This window comes from Heptranchias perlo, chromosome 17, assembly GCF_035084215.1.
Source record: "Heptranchias perlo isolate sHepPer1 chromosome 17, sHepPer1.hap1, whole genome shotgun sequence".
Taxonomy (NCBI): domain Eukaryota; kingdom Metazoa; phylum Chordata; class Chondrichthyes; order Hexanchiformes; family Hexanchidae; genus Heptranchias; species Heptranchias perlo.
In genome coordinates, this window is record NC_090341.1 from 22,641,025 (window position 1) to 22,655,178 (window position 14,154).

The following is a 14,154-nucleotide window of genomic DNA, read 5'->3' on the forward strand; positions in this document are numbered from 1 at the left end:
TACCTTTGTGAGCACCTGAAATACATATGGGTACATCAATCCTTTCCTGTGTCTGTGTTCAGCAACTCTTAGTACCTCTGGAGCTACCATTGGCACAGGTGGGATGGTTATATCCATGTGGTTTCTTGTAGGCACCGATAGGAGAGATGGAATCTGTTCAGTGTTGATTTGGCTTAGCCTGCTTTCAGCTGATGCAGGGGATACTTTTGCATCTACTTGGCTTCCTGGATTGCCAGGGGGATCCTCTACCTGCTACATAAGATTGCCATTAGTACATTCTGCCAAGGTCTAAGAACACAACCCTATTTAATAATGTTTTCTAAAAACTTGTTTCTAAACTGTACAGATCTACGTTTCAAGAAAAAAACTCCCCTGATTATTTTCATATCTTCACATAGAAACAATGATTCATTTAAAAAAGCACACCTGTGCTGCAGGTATCAGGTCAACACTTCAAAACCAGCTGCCAGCAACACTGAGTTACACTGGCAGCTCCACACTGCTATGCATTCAAGCAAAGTTGAACTCTGCCCATGTGACTTTAAAATGAACAGTGCCCTGTGATTTTTCAAATGGATGATTGCCCAGTGATGTGTATATGGAAGAACAAATGAGGAAGAATGTACTTAGCTACTCTACTCGTAAACAAAGGTTATTTGATTCACTTTTTCGTAAATTGCAGATTGGTAGCCCAAGATGTTCAATGAATAATACACACTGCAACAATATTTTGAAAAAGCAACATGCTTGTATTACTATTAAATACCTATGGAAGTGTAATTAATTAAGATCACTGAAGATACTTATGGCACTTATACAATACCTTTGCTTCATTGCGAATATAAACACCTTTCTGATGCCCTCCTCCAGAAGTTTTTTCTAGAGCTTCAGATTGATTTCCAGATTTTTCCCAACCTAATACATGCCCAACTTGGTGATGTGGTTCAGTAACATGGCTAGGGAGAAAATCAACACAAACACAGAAATTTAAACTGCTCTGCTCAACATTAGACATCTAGATGAAAAATAAATAGAACATTATTTTAGATTTCCTGCATTTGCAGTTTTTTTTCTCCCCAGCCCTAGTTCCCTTCCCATTATCTTTTCACTACCCTTGCTTAACTATTTTCACAACCTTTTGCCTCACTGAGATGATCTCCATCCATCATCCACCAGTTTTTAGATTGTCCCAGCTTTTCCAAAATACTGTAGAGGCAGCTAACCCATTATATCCTTTTCTCCGCCACACCCCTTTTGTTTTGTTCAGTTCAATATGTAGACACGCACAAGCTGATATGCTGTGATGTTGCTCATGGTGCGTTGGATGTTTTATAAGAGCAGGACTGTTATGCCAGCAGGGACACTGATTTGCCAGTGCTGATGGTGCTCTGGGTGTGTATGTTTTTTATATATCTATGTATCTAGATCTTATCTAATCTATATCATAAATATCATATTTTTGTTTTTTTGTTTTCATTATGCTAGTTTTATTGTAAAAATGTGATTCATATCTGAAGAATAGATAATATTAATACAAGCATTTCTCAACTGGGTCTAACATTTTTGTGGCAGAAGCTCACAAATTGATGACATTTTGTAAGTCTTGATGTAGCATCCATAATTCACGAAAGAATCAAGGCCAATTAAATTCAATGCACCCAAGTCCATTCTTTGAATGAACCTTATCACGTACTAATTTCAAAGCAAAATGGAATACAAATTTTAAAAATAATTTTGTACTATAAAAAGCTGCATGGCCAGTTCCTTAAAATTATCAAAACTGCTGCTCTATTTTAGTCATTTTTTTAAAAAACAGCAACCAGATCATTCATCAAACATAGATATTCTCCAACTGTTTAAAGTGCCAATAAAACTACAGCAGAGTTTGGATCTTAGAGACTAACTTTCCATACACTTAATTCTGATGTATTCAGAGGTCAAAGCATAACCAACTGTATTCATCTGACAAGTACAGCGCCAAAGTATTAGTAATTTTCTTTTCTATCACAGATTTTGATCTGTTGAGCACTTAAACCTAGTTCCAGCTCCAAATTGAATGCTTTTCAGCTTTCAGTATGCACCACTCTTCCATCTAACACATGAAAAACATGTTTTAAAATACAACGGCTAAACATTAAACAAAATTAGGAAGCATATAGTAAAGATCATTTATCCATCTAAAGCATTCTTGGAACAAACTTGGAACAAACAAGGTACTAGCACAATATTATAAGGGTGCACACAAACACTAGTAAGTGGAAAAATGATTCATTAAAATCCAACCAGTTTTGATGAGACTTGTTCCCATCATGATGATTTCAAGTAAATGTTTAAAAATACGATCAAAAATTAAAATCTACCAACTAAGCTTGCTGGAAGTTGGTGTAACATTTTACACCAAGCCCAAGTATAGTTTATACCAATTAATGAGCATGCTGTTGTCATTGAAAGGAGTGTTTGCTCAGGCCTACTTTTCATGTATGCTACACTGCTTACATAATGGAACGAGTAGATTAAAGGAATATTTTGCTAACCACAAAGCTGCTTCCATTGAAAGTTACTATCCTTAGGTCCAGGTTCTAATTTCTCCGAATACACCATACTGATTGGTTTAATTTGCCTGTACTTTGTTTTCATGGTGTTGTACGATATTTGCTAGATCATTTCAGTAAAATTGAGAAAATTTTGAGTTGCACTGCAGTTTACTTTTGAAATGATTAAGTTTTACATCATTTTACAAAAGGTGCACTTTTGAACTGTTCAAAAATCTCTCCACTGCAAAATTGGTGACAAATTCATACCGTGCCACCATTTTCATTGGTCAGAGACTGCTAGTTGCATTCAATTTCTGCTTCCAAGTCAAAAATATTGTCTTTTATCAATGTGTTTTCCGTCTAGTTATACAAGGTATCTACATTTCATCAGAAAACTCAATTTATTTAAATAAAACCAGTGCTTCTTACTTTTAATTTAACATCTTGTAGTTATTCAATGTAATGTTTTGCCAACAAAGGAGTTAAATACTTACTTAGTAGTACCCCTACTGTTTTCCTCATTGTCGGACGAGGAAGACGTTGAAGAAGCAGGGAAAAAAGAAGCCTCCATGCCACAGTGATTTGGACTCACAGCTGAAGCCGTAGAAATATTTGGTGAGGAACGCTCATACAAAGGTGTATGCTTTCCTTCATGAGGAATGTTGCTGTAACTGTTGCTGGATTCCAGGGTGAGTCTGGGGTCAGACAAGGCAGGCTGGTATGTACCTAATGATGAAGGCTGATCTTTGTTAGGCGAGTACAAGTCTGAAGTTCCCTGTCCTGAAGTGGCAGCTTGGCCAGCAAGTTGTTGGCCCTGACATGATGAAACAAATAATGGTATCAAAGAGGAACATAGGAACAGGAGTAGGTAATTTAGCCTCTCGAGCCTGTTCTGCCATTCAATGAGATCATGGCTGATCTGTGACCTAACTCCATATATCCGCCTTAGCCTCATATCCCTTAAGACCTTTGGTTAACAAAAATCTATCAATCTCAGGTTTAAAATTAACAATTGAGCTAGAATCAACTGCCGTTTGCAGAAGAGAGTTCCAAACTTCTACCACCCTTTGCATGTAGAAGTGTTTCCTAACTTCACTCCTGAAAGTCCTGGCTCTCATTTTTAGGCTATGTCCCCTAGTCCTAGACTCCCCAACCAGTGATAGTTACTTTATAATTGTTCTCCATCTTTGAATTTTGTTGAGCCCCCCCAACAAATACCCTGTCAGATACAGTAAACCTACATTACTTAATTGACTGCTCAAAAGTAATCCAGTGATTCTCATTTGCTTTGGGACATTTTGAGGCTGTGATAAGGCACTGTATAAATGGAAGTTCGTTCTTCCTCCTTATCCATTTAAGAGTTTGGCATTATACCGAAGCTTTCTTGATCAGAAAGTGCCCCCATCTCAACTGCATAACTCTGAACAATAAATCAATTCTTTATATGATACAGCAGAAACCAGGTTAATGCAACACAGTAATTTAAACACATAAATAAGCTTCAAAGTGCTTCAAGTCAGCAAAATAATCAAGGAAGGAAGGAATGTAGGTGTGTATGTGGAAGCCAAATAACAAAATCATTTGTTCAATTTCCACATACAGATGAATTATATTAAAGTAGCAGTCCTGAGAAGTTCAGTTCCCTATCCACTTGGGTGATCTCTGTAGAAAATAAACTTCTAGGTGTATCTGGAGGATTTGAGCTTGAGCATCCTGCCAGTAAATAATATTGTTGCTTTAAACCCTTTTGCAAATTTTCGATGTCCCTCAGCGACTTTTCCCCATGAGATAATGTCAATCCTTTTTTGTTTGTCAAGGATGAATAAATTATGAGTTATACCAATTTAAAGTATAGTTGGAACTTTTGAAAACACCCAGAATCAGTAACAAATTTAGTTTTCATTGCCTAAAATTTTCAATCCGATTCTTTAACTTGAAATTTAGAGTTATGGATAGCACCAGCCTTTATCTTAGTTTCTTAAAATCTCATTGTACTGATCCATTAAATCCTGGCATCTATGAAATTTTAATGCAATCAGCATTTACGTAGCCACCTGACAACCAGCAATAAAAAAATAAAATTTAAGTAGAAAACTTAGTTCAGAATAGTACTGAGGGAGCACTGCACTACTGGTGGTGCTGTCAAACTAAGGTCTAATTTGCCTGCCTGTAGAACATAATAGATCTCGTGGCACTATCTGTAGAAGAGCTTGAGAGTTCTCCCAATGTCCTGGCCAACATTTATCTCTCAACGAACACCACTACAACAGATTTTCTGATTATTTATCTCATTGCTGTTTGTAGGATACTACTGTGCACACATTGGCTACATTAAATACTTGAAAAGTACTTCATTGGCTATAAAGCGCTATGGGTCATCCTATGGATGTTAGAAGTGCTATTTAAGTGCAAGTTCTTTCTCGTTTTTCTTTCTATGGCAACAGGAATCACAAACGAAATGCAAAAGTAAAAAGGAATTAATTATTTTATGTTACCTTAAATAATAATTCTCCCTCCCACAAAAAAAAATCCAAAATCTTGAGGGCAAGAACAGTACTTTCTAAAAAAAACAGCATCCATCCACTTCCCTAAATGACTTGCCAGCACGAATACATTTGTGGACAAACATCAGAGGTGGAGATATAAATTTCATGTCAACCACATTTAGGATCTAAATCCAGCCCTGAAAACAATATGGAGGGCGCTCTGCCAATATGCCCATCATTCTTACTGAAACATGATTTTCCTGTACTGTAGAAAGTGACTCAGATTTAATGGTATCATTCAAGTTAATCAAACTTACCATAGTCTTTGCCTGAAGATGGGATTGTGGAATGTTAAGCATCTGTGGATGTGGATGTGGATGTGGATAGTGTGGTACAACACCAAGCACTCCAAACTGATTCAGTCTCATTCCTTAAAAGTGTAGGGAAAAAATTGAAAATTTGTAGCAACCTCAAAGTGACCGGATCAACAAATGTACAACTGCTCTCCGGGTAGAGTAGCATTTTCTTACCGTTGCTATCTGACATTTTGTGAAAGTGCACAAACACAGTGAGCTACTTGGCTACTGAAGCCAACTCAATCACAGCATTTAAGAAGTAATTAGACAAAAACTTGAAGGAAATATTCAAGTACACTGGGAAAGAGGGGAGAAAGGGGATGACAGGACACAGCTTCAATGTGGTGTTAACCCTGAAACAGTGCAGAGAAGAACCATAACGCTGATCTCTCGTGGCAGAACACTGAGCTGTGAGGAAAGGTTTGAAAACTTGGATTCTTCCAACTTGAAAGAAGGTGACCTTCCAGAGGATACAAGATACTAAATAGGATAGAGAAGGTCAATCCTGAATGTTATTTCAAGTTAAAGACTGATGTAAGGAGGCAGTTCTTCACACAAAGAGTGGTCAATACCTGGAATTGTCTTCTAGGTAAGGTAATGGAGGCAAAAGCTCACAAGATGGCTAGAAGCTATGTTGGGAACGAGGGCAGGGAAATGATAGGTTTCTATGAAAGGGTAAGCTAAATGCGCTGAATGGCCTCCCTCGTCTATAATTAACTTCTGGATATACATGCTAAAATAATAAGTGAATTAGCTCTGTGTACTGAGTTGATACAGAATCGCTAGGTATGGATTAACAAAACAAGGATGTTAATTCACTAGGCCTCTGTGCACTACTGACATATAATGATAATTCATGGTACAGCAGAATAGTTATCAAGTCTCTATGAAAGTGCAAAGCATAAATTTAAATATGAGCCTTTCCTACAAGTCATTTCTTAATAACATTTACATGGAAGACACAAATACAACGCCAGTTTGTCTGCGAAATTACAACACAGTGGTCAAACTCAAACAAGGAGAGAGGAGGTCCTTGCCATTTTACAAGGGGGCTCTAAAATTGGACTCTCGGGTAGCAAGCCTAAGCAGTAAGTTGTAGACTGAAGAAAATTCTCTCGAAAATTTAAATGTAATATTTCTTTAGGTTATTTAAAAAAACGGGAAAACTTATTCCACCCTGTTAAACTACTTTAAAACTGCAAAATGAAAGCATAACTCTCAAACATTATACCATAAGCAGTTGCACATAAGAGAATCACCCATCATTTCACACTCCAGTATGTACCTGGGAAAGGAGTTGGACCATGTTGAAATAATGGAAGCTTGCTTGCAATGGAGTAATATTCAACTGCTCTCTTGAATTGTTCAATTTTATCTTCTGTCCTAGACTGAAAACAGATCACACAAGTAACAATAATTCACAGAAGTACACACAAATTAATACTTTTTTTAAAAAAGTTTAAATAAACCCCAATATCAGCAATTTAAACAAATTCTCAAGAAAATTATTCTTCTGAGCCAAAGCCTGGCACTTGGCATCTAAGCTTAAATAAACGTGCACTGCCAGTAGCTGGATGATGGCAATTATCACTATTCCTGCACTGGTGAATATGGCCCAAAATTATATGAATTGTTGGGTTCATCTCATGAAGAACACTAAAGAATTGCCCATTGGGAGGCAGTATATAATACAGTTTTGTTATGGCTCAGTCCTGAATGCTCATATTATCTATGGTGCTTCCAAATAAGTGCAGGAACATTATGATTATTGGGGAAGGTCACTAGTGACTAAAAGATAAAACACTTGATCTTAGAAACTTTCAGATACCAATTCAAGGCTCACACATACTATTTTGTGAATTGTACCTTAAATTGTATGGCATAATACATTAGAGGTCTGTCTTGAAAGAGATAATGAATCAAAAAAGGTGAGAGAAAGTATGAATTAAGATCAGTGAGCGTTCACCTTGGTACTCTACTCATCATGCGATTTCACCAATTTGTACTAATTTAGTTGAGCTTAGCATCTCTTTCAAGCCAGCTCCCCGAGTAAGATAGTCAGTATCCATGCGTAAAAAAATATTTAAAGCAATCAAAAAGAGAGAAAGAATACCGTTGCACAATAGCAGCACCAAGCAGTCCCAAGTTAGAACCGATCAGGACCCTTAGAAATCCACGATACCTCAAGGCCAATTTTTGCAGCAAGCCCAACCAAATTCTGCAGCAAGTCTGCACAGGGTTCATGAACATATCAATCTCATAATACTATTTTTCTTAATCGCCCCTCGATTCACAATTTTTAAAATAATGTGCTACAGTAGTTTTCAATTTTTTCATGTGTATTCTGCAAATGCTAAAATACTCTCAAAGATTCCTTCCAAATGCAAACAGTCCTAGGAATCTACTTCAAAGATTAACAGTACCAGGTTCCCCTTATACTAACTTTGAAGAATGTCAGCTACCTAAATGAGAATAATGCTATCTTTGCAGAAAACATTAATATACGTCAACAGAATATGTTAAGGCAAAAATACAAGAATCTTCTGAGACCAAGAAAATTTGATGACCTAGGCCCCAATTTTAACTACCTCCACCTGCGAGTCACCTACTCCCTCTGAGCCCGCTGCCGTGTCCCGATATTAACCTGCTATTTATAGAGCAGGCGAGCAGGACATCCGCAGGAAGGATGCGGGGCCGTACTTTAAATATGTAGATCAGGTCTCATGATGTCATCAGCAGCTGATATGCAATTTCGGCTCCTCCATCAGGAAAACCTGTCGGGAGCCAGATCCTGGGCCAGAAGAGGTCCTTGTGGGCTAGGAGGGGCAGAACTGCTCCTTCGGGCCTCATAAGGAAGTCTTGGGCCTCCCTTATGTTGGGCTACCTCCATCCTGATCATCAACAGATCCTTTCCCCCACCCCAATCGTGGCTCGAGGCTTCCCCCTCTCCTGATCACTGCAGTCAGACTCCCCCACCCTCCTGATCCCTGCCCAGAGACTTCCACCCTCCACTGACTGCCAAGGACCATTCTTGCGGGTTCCTGGCTGCGGCCTCCTGCAGCTAGATCGCTAAATGCACATTCCCGCCCACCGGCCAGTTGTCAAGCTAGCCGGTTGTCGGGCAGGACTCTGCATAGATTATTTAAATGAGGCCTTGCTGTTAAGACTGGAAAGGCTTCCACGTCCCCAGCCTTGCCGGGTTCATCGTCTGCTACCGGGCTCCCCTGCAACCTTTTTGTCTCCTCGTTAATAGCGAGGACCTAGAATGCAGGGACCTCAGTTTGAAAATCTGCTAAACTGGTTGGCATTTGTTTAGAAAAACTAAATATCTTACAAGTAGTTCACTTTGGGCAGCTTCAGAGTCGCCCATGGGCTGTTCAACTTCTTACAGTAATAGATGCCATTTAATACTTAGCTGTCTCACCCAACTTTTCACCCAGCCAGGTAAGACAGCTAGGTAAATTGCTGGCTTTTTAAATACCTGGTATTTAGAACAGTGACCACCTAGTATGGTGAGCAGAACGTGATATTAAGACTTGTTCAAACTGAGTTCTCAAATAATAATAGTCTCCCCATCATACCTTTGAAGTGCCAGAGAGCCAGGAGCTCACTGATGTAATATAGTCACCAGCTAATATTAAATTCAACAACAGGCACTTTCCTGACCAGCCCATTAAACAAATTAATTTTAAATTGGAAAAACTTCAAGCTGATGTTATGTTCATCAGCATTATTACTATATAGAAAAGAGGCTCAGCAGAGTATCAGGGGCTCATAGGCTGGACTTGGGAGTTCTGCAAAGTCAACTCAGAATCTGAGTCCGATGGTGTTGGATAACCCCATCCATTTCATACTTTAAACACTTCACCTGCCGAGCAGATAACCAACTCCTAGTCTGCCAACACAAAGTGTGCTGAATCCAATTATGAAGCCAATTTTCTAATTCCCATCAATTTCTAGACCATTAATTCCTTTAAATTTCACACTTTGCACACGTCAATTAGACTCAGAGCTTCTAAGCAGCTGAGAATAATGGAGTCAAATAATCCACACGCATTTCACATCTTGCATAAATCACCTGCAGGTGAAGTATGTAAATTGCAAAATGAATGTTGTTAACTCAACGCAAATCAAAGGAGATTAGAAAATTGAGGTTACCTAGCACTATTCGGATTCAGAACATCAGGCATACGAGAAAAGTCCAAGATATTCACAAGTTACAGAAAGCGTACCAACAGTTGATGGAGATTAGGATGAAGTACGTAGGAATGGAAGCAAGAAAAACTAGCAAAGTTGCTAGCAAACTAGCAGGCTCTAGCAGTTGTGAAGATCAAAAAAGCAAGCTAACATTAAGGGTGGAGACCACTCTGTCGATATGGTGTTTTGATGGAGGGTCCCTACCCCAAACACCAACATGACCCTTCTACCCCACCCAACCCCCAGCACATAAATCTCACATAACGAGCACTTCTTGCTGAAGAGAAAGTGGGAGCTATAGTTAAGATTTAAAATTATTAAAGTTATTGTTAAGGCCAGAGGACTACAAAGTATCTAATAGAAAGATAATGTGCTGGTCCTTGAGCTTGGATTGAGTTTCATTCGAACAATGTAAAAGGCCAAAGAAAGAGAAATCAGAATGGGAAGGAGAGGAGAATTGAAGTGGCAATCGATTGGGAGCTCAGTGTTGCACTTGCACAGAATGGAAGTAGTTGACGAAACGGTCACCTAATCTGAGTTTAGTCTCCCCAAAGTAGGGAACACTGCTCCTGGCCTGCTTTGTCATTTTCTCATAAATCCATTTTTATCTGCCTCATCCCCACTTCCTCAACTATTTACCCACTTCCTGTGTCTCAATTTCGCTCATCATGCCTCGCATTGTCTCATGCTAATATCACTTCTGCCATTCTGGTTTCCAGCCAGAGCAGTAGTACAATTAGCCTCAGCAAACACTGGGCCAGGGAAAAAAAAAAATCAACCAGGAGTCCAACTCCTGAACACTATTTAATGATCTCTGCTGAAAGAGTACATGCGGACACTAGACGAAACAATTGGGTCTTCAACTCAATCCAGAAACCCTTGCTGAAAATGCAAACAAACATCTAGTGAGACAATCAAGTTTAACTGTGATACTGCAGCTAAATAGCCTGCAGTCATTTACTATCAAAGCTCTAACATGGATGAAGGTCACTTGAGGAAGGTACCAATGGATGGCCACCAATCATGGCACTGTACCCCAACAAGAAACTCAACATCTTTAGAGTAGCAGAGGGAAGAAAATTGGCAAGAAAAAAATGAAGAGTGAATATTCATTTATGTAGATTATGTGTTGTATGATTGACTTTTTAATTTGCTACATACCCGAGAACGTTTAAAAACATCTTTTGCAACCGCATCCAAATCACCAATATCCTGAATGTTGCGAACATATTCAGCGACTGCTTTTATCACCACGTCACAAGGTGGTAGAACAAGCTGGTGTGCACGTACCTGAAAGTAAAGAAATCCAAGATTTAAATATATAAAATGTTTCCTGTTCTCCGATCCATCATTTTAGCAGGTTATAATAACAACTTGAATTTATACAGCACCTTTAACATAGAAAAACATCCAAATGAACTTCATACAAACATAATCAGACAAAAATGGACAGTGAGCCAAAGCAGGAGATATTAGGAGGGGTGACTAAAAGCTTGGTCAAAGAAGTGGGTTTTAAGGACGGTCCTGAAGGAGGAGAGGTAGAGGGGTTTAGGGAGGGAATTCCAGAACATGGGGCGGAAGACACAGCTGCCAATGATGGACAATCAGAGGGAGGGAAGGATGCACAACAGGCCAGCATCAGAGGAATGGACAACTCTGGGAGGGTTGAAGGGGATTACAGAGATAGAGAGGGGTGAGGCCATGAAGGGATTTAAACACATGGATGAGAATTTTGAATTGGAGGCGTTGGGAACAAATGTAGGTCAATAAGAGAGTGATGGGTCAGAAAAATTTGCTGTGGGAAAAGATACAGGTAGCAGAGTTTTGGATGAGCTGATGTTTAAGTGGAGGATGGTCAGGTATGGAGGTAACAAAGGCATGGATTAGAGTTTCAGCAACAGATGAGCTGCAGCAGCGGTGGTGGTAGGTGGTCTTTCTGATGGGGAGTAGGTGAGGTTGGAAGCTCTGCTAACGATAGAATAGGACATTGAAGTTATAAGCAGTCTGGTTCAACATGAAGCAGGAGCCGGGGAGTGACAAGGGTACAGAATTTGGGGAGGGGGCTGAAGATGGTGGCTTCAGTCTTCCTAATGTTTAACAGGAGGAAACCAGAGCTCACTCAAGACTAGATGTCGAACAAACAGTCTGATAGCACAGAGGCAGTGGAGGGGCCGAGAAAGGTGGTGAAGGAGTAGTGCTGGTGTCATCAGCGTACATGTGGAAACTGACCCTATGTCTTTAAATGGTGTCATCAACGGGCAGCATGTAGATGAGGAAAGAAAGAACGAACTTGCATGTATATAGTGCCTTTCACAATTCAGGACGTCCCAAAGAGCTTCATAACCAATGAAGTACTTTTGAAGTGTAGTCACTGTTGTAATGTAGAGAAAAACAGCAGCCAATTTGTGCACAGCAAGGCCCCTCAAACAGCAATGAGATAAATGTCCAGATAATCTGTTTACTGATGTTGGTTGAAGGATAAATGTTGGCCAGGATACTGGAAGAACTCCCCTGCTCCTCTTCGAATATTGCTATGGGATGTTTTGCTTCCACCTGAATAGGCAGATGGGGCCTCACTTAAACGTGTCAATTTTGCTTCAAAGTGCCTAAAGCCTCAATTTTGTGAAGACCTTGTTCTTAATTGGAAATCGCATTAGGCCTCTAATAATCACTTAAAAGTCTTAACACATTAAGGCTGTCTGGATTTAAGCAATGAGAAGAGTGCAAGATTTAAATGTTCGACCTGTCATGTTGGATTTCCCATCAAGTGTGTTCCACTGATGAACACCACCAGGTTATCTTCTATCTCCTAAAATCTCAAATCATATGGGAATATTTGCTAGACATTAAACAAAAATTAAAACATATGTACGTAAAGTGGAATAAAGTCTTAAAATCTACTTCTTTACACCTGTTAAAAGAACTACTTTTCAATCCTGTTTCATTATAAACTGGTACTGAAGATGACCAAAAGTTACAAGAATAATGAATGTATTAAAACATACAGCTCTAATTTAACCAGTTTAGAATGAAATCTTAGTTGCTATGAATACAGCAGCAGTGCAAAGAGTAAAGTTCAATGTAAGGATATAACTGTGCTGACAATGTACAAAAGTTCCATCTGCTTTTGTAAAATTCAAATACAAACTGATGGGATGCTTTCTATTTTTTTGAAAAGAAACCCTTATTACGGATTTGTCTGCAGCCTTAATTTTAATTGTGGGTGAGCTCAAATGCTGCCATGTGTTGTATTCAATTACAGTTGTGTTTGACTGCCTACTGCACATAGTCAAGGAGTACAAGACAGAAGTCATGCACAAACTATATAGCATTCTGGTTAAACCACATTTTGAATACGGTGACTCATTCTGGTCTTCAAAATACAAGACAATCAAGCCCTGGAAGGAAACTTAAAAAGCCAGAAGGCTGATCCCTGGCATCAAAGAACGTGGGTATGATTAAAGACGAGAGAAAACAAGGCTTTTCAGCTTTAAAGGAAGATGACCGAGGGATGTTTTTAGTATATATATATATATATATATATATATAGTAAATGATATGGAATAAACCATCACAATGTGCCAAAGATTATGCAAGTCCATGGCAGAACAAGGATGGCCTTGCTTGTACAGGACAAGTGTCCAAGTTCCTACTGTATATTCCCCAGTCAGTTCCCAATTCCAAGTGTGCTGCTACAAGGAGGCATAGTGTGAAACTTAGATGCTTTCCCTACATGAAGCAACGAAAAATTAAGAGAATTGCCCCAGACCATTATTGCTCACCTCCAAGCGGCCAGTTATAGACGCCTTGGAGCAGCCAAGGAACGACAAGAGCGTCAGAGACGTTGCAGAAGAAAGTGAATTACCAAAAAAATAGTTTTATCAAGGGAAATGTATGTGGTATAGGAGGGGAAGGTGAAGGAGAGTAAAAGAAAGAGAAAGAAAAAGAAAGAAGTCTACAGAGGTAGAAATATAAAAACAATCTTGTAATATTTGCCATCGCTTTGGGGAAAGTTTTATGCACCAAGGATAGCTAATCCTAGTCAAAGAAAAGAAAAGCTTCGCTCTCAAATAGTCCGGCAACAGTCCTCTCTAGATTTTAACACTTTTAAGAATGGGAAATTCAACAAGCTGCATCCATTAACATCAACACCACCTTTAGTGAGGCTAGAGGATGGTCTGGACCAAGTAAACTCCAGTGAAAGGCAGCCAGATCTTCATCAGGTAGGATGTGGTTTCCTAAGTTAAACAAGAAAAAAAAGTTGTCAAACTAAAATAAAAATACATTTATTCATTTGATTTGATGAAAACATGATACAGACCTTTTCTATAGTTCATTTATTTAGGTACATCTAAACAATTTTAAATGTAGGACTTCGCTGAACATACATTATTGTAATAATTCTATACAAAACAATTTGAACTGTTGGGAGCATGGACTGCTCCATTAGCAAACTTCAATCAGGTGTACACCAGTCCTTTATTCTCACAAATTGTACCCTTTTATCTTCACCCAATTTTCCAATTGGGTCTGTCCAATTTATGCATATAAATAGGGTGGACCTAATCAGGAAATGGAAAC

At 38.9% G+C, this 14,154-nt stretch overlaps 1 protein-coding gene across 2 annotated transcripts in view; it reads right to left on the minus strand.

Annotated features, from left to right (window-relative positions):
• LOC137334163 (constitutive coactivator of PPAR-gamma-like protein 1 homolog) overlaps positions 1-14,154 on the minus strand; it is a 96,986-nt gene that overhangs the window by 48,888 nt on the left and 33,944 nt on the right. The window contains exons 3-9 of one of the 2 annotated variants that reach the window (XM_067998717.1): positions 13,729-13,811; positions 10,735-10,863; positions 6,662-6,764; positions 5,338-5,450; positions 3,029-3,348; positions 824-956; positions 4-249 (exon numbers count right to left, since the gene is read on the minus strand). In XM_067998717.1, the coding sequence (XP_067854818.1) occupies positions 4-249; positions 824-956; positions 3,029-3,348; positions 5,338-5,450; positions 6,662-6,764; positions 10,735-10,863; positions 13,729-13,811 (1,127 nt within the window). Of the gene's footprint in view, positions 1-3; positions 253-823; positions 957-3,028; positions 3,349-5,337; positions 5,451-6,661; positions 6,765-10,734; positions 10,864-13,728; positions 13,812-14,154 lie in introns of both variants that reach the window. The other variant, XM_067998716.1, reaches the window with a different exon arrangement.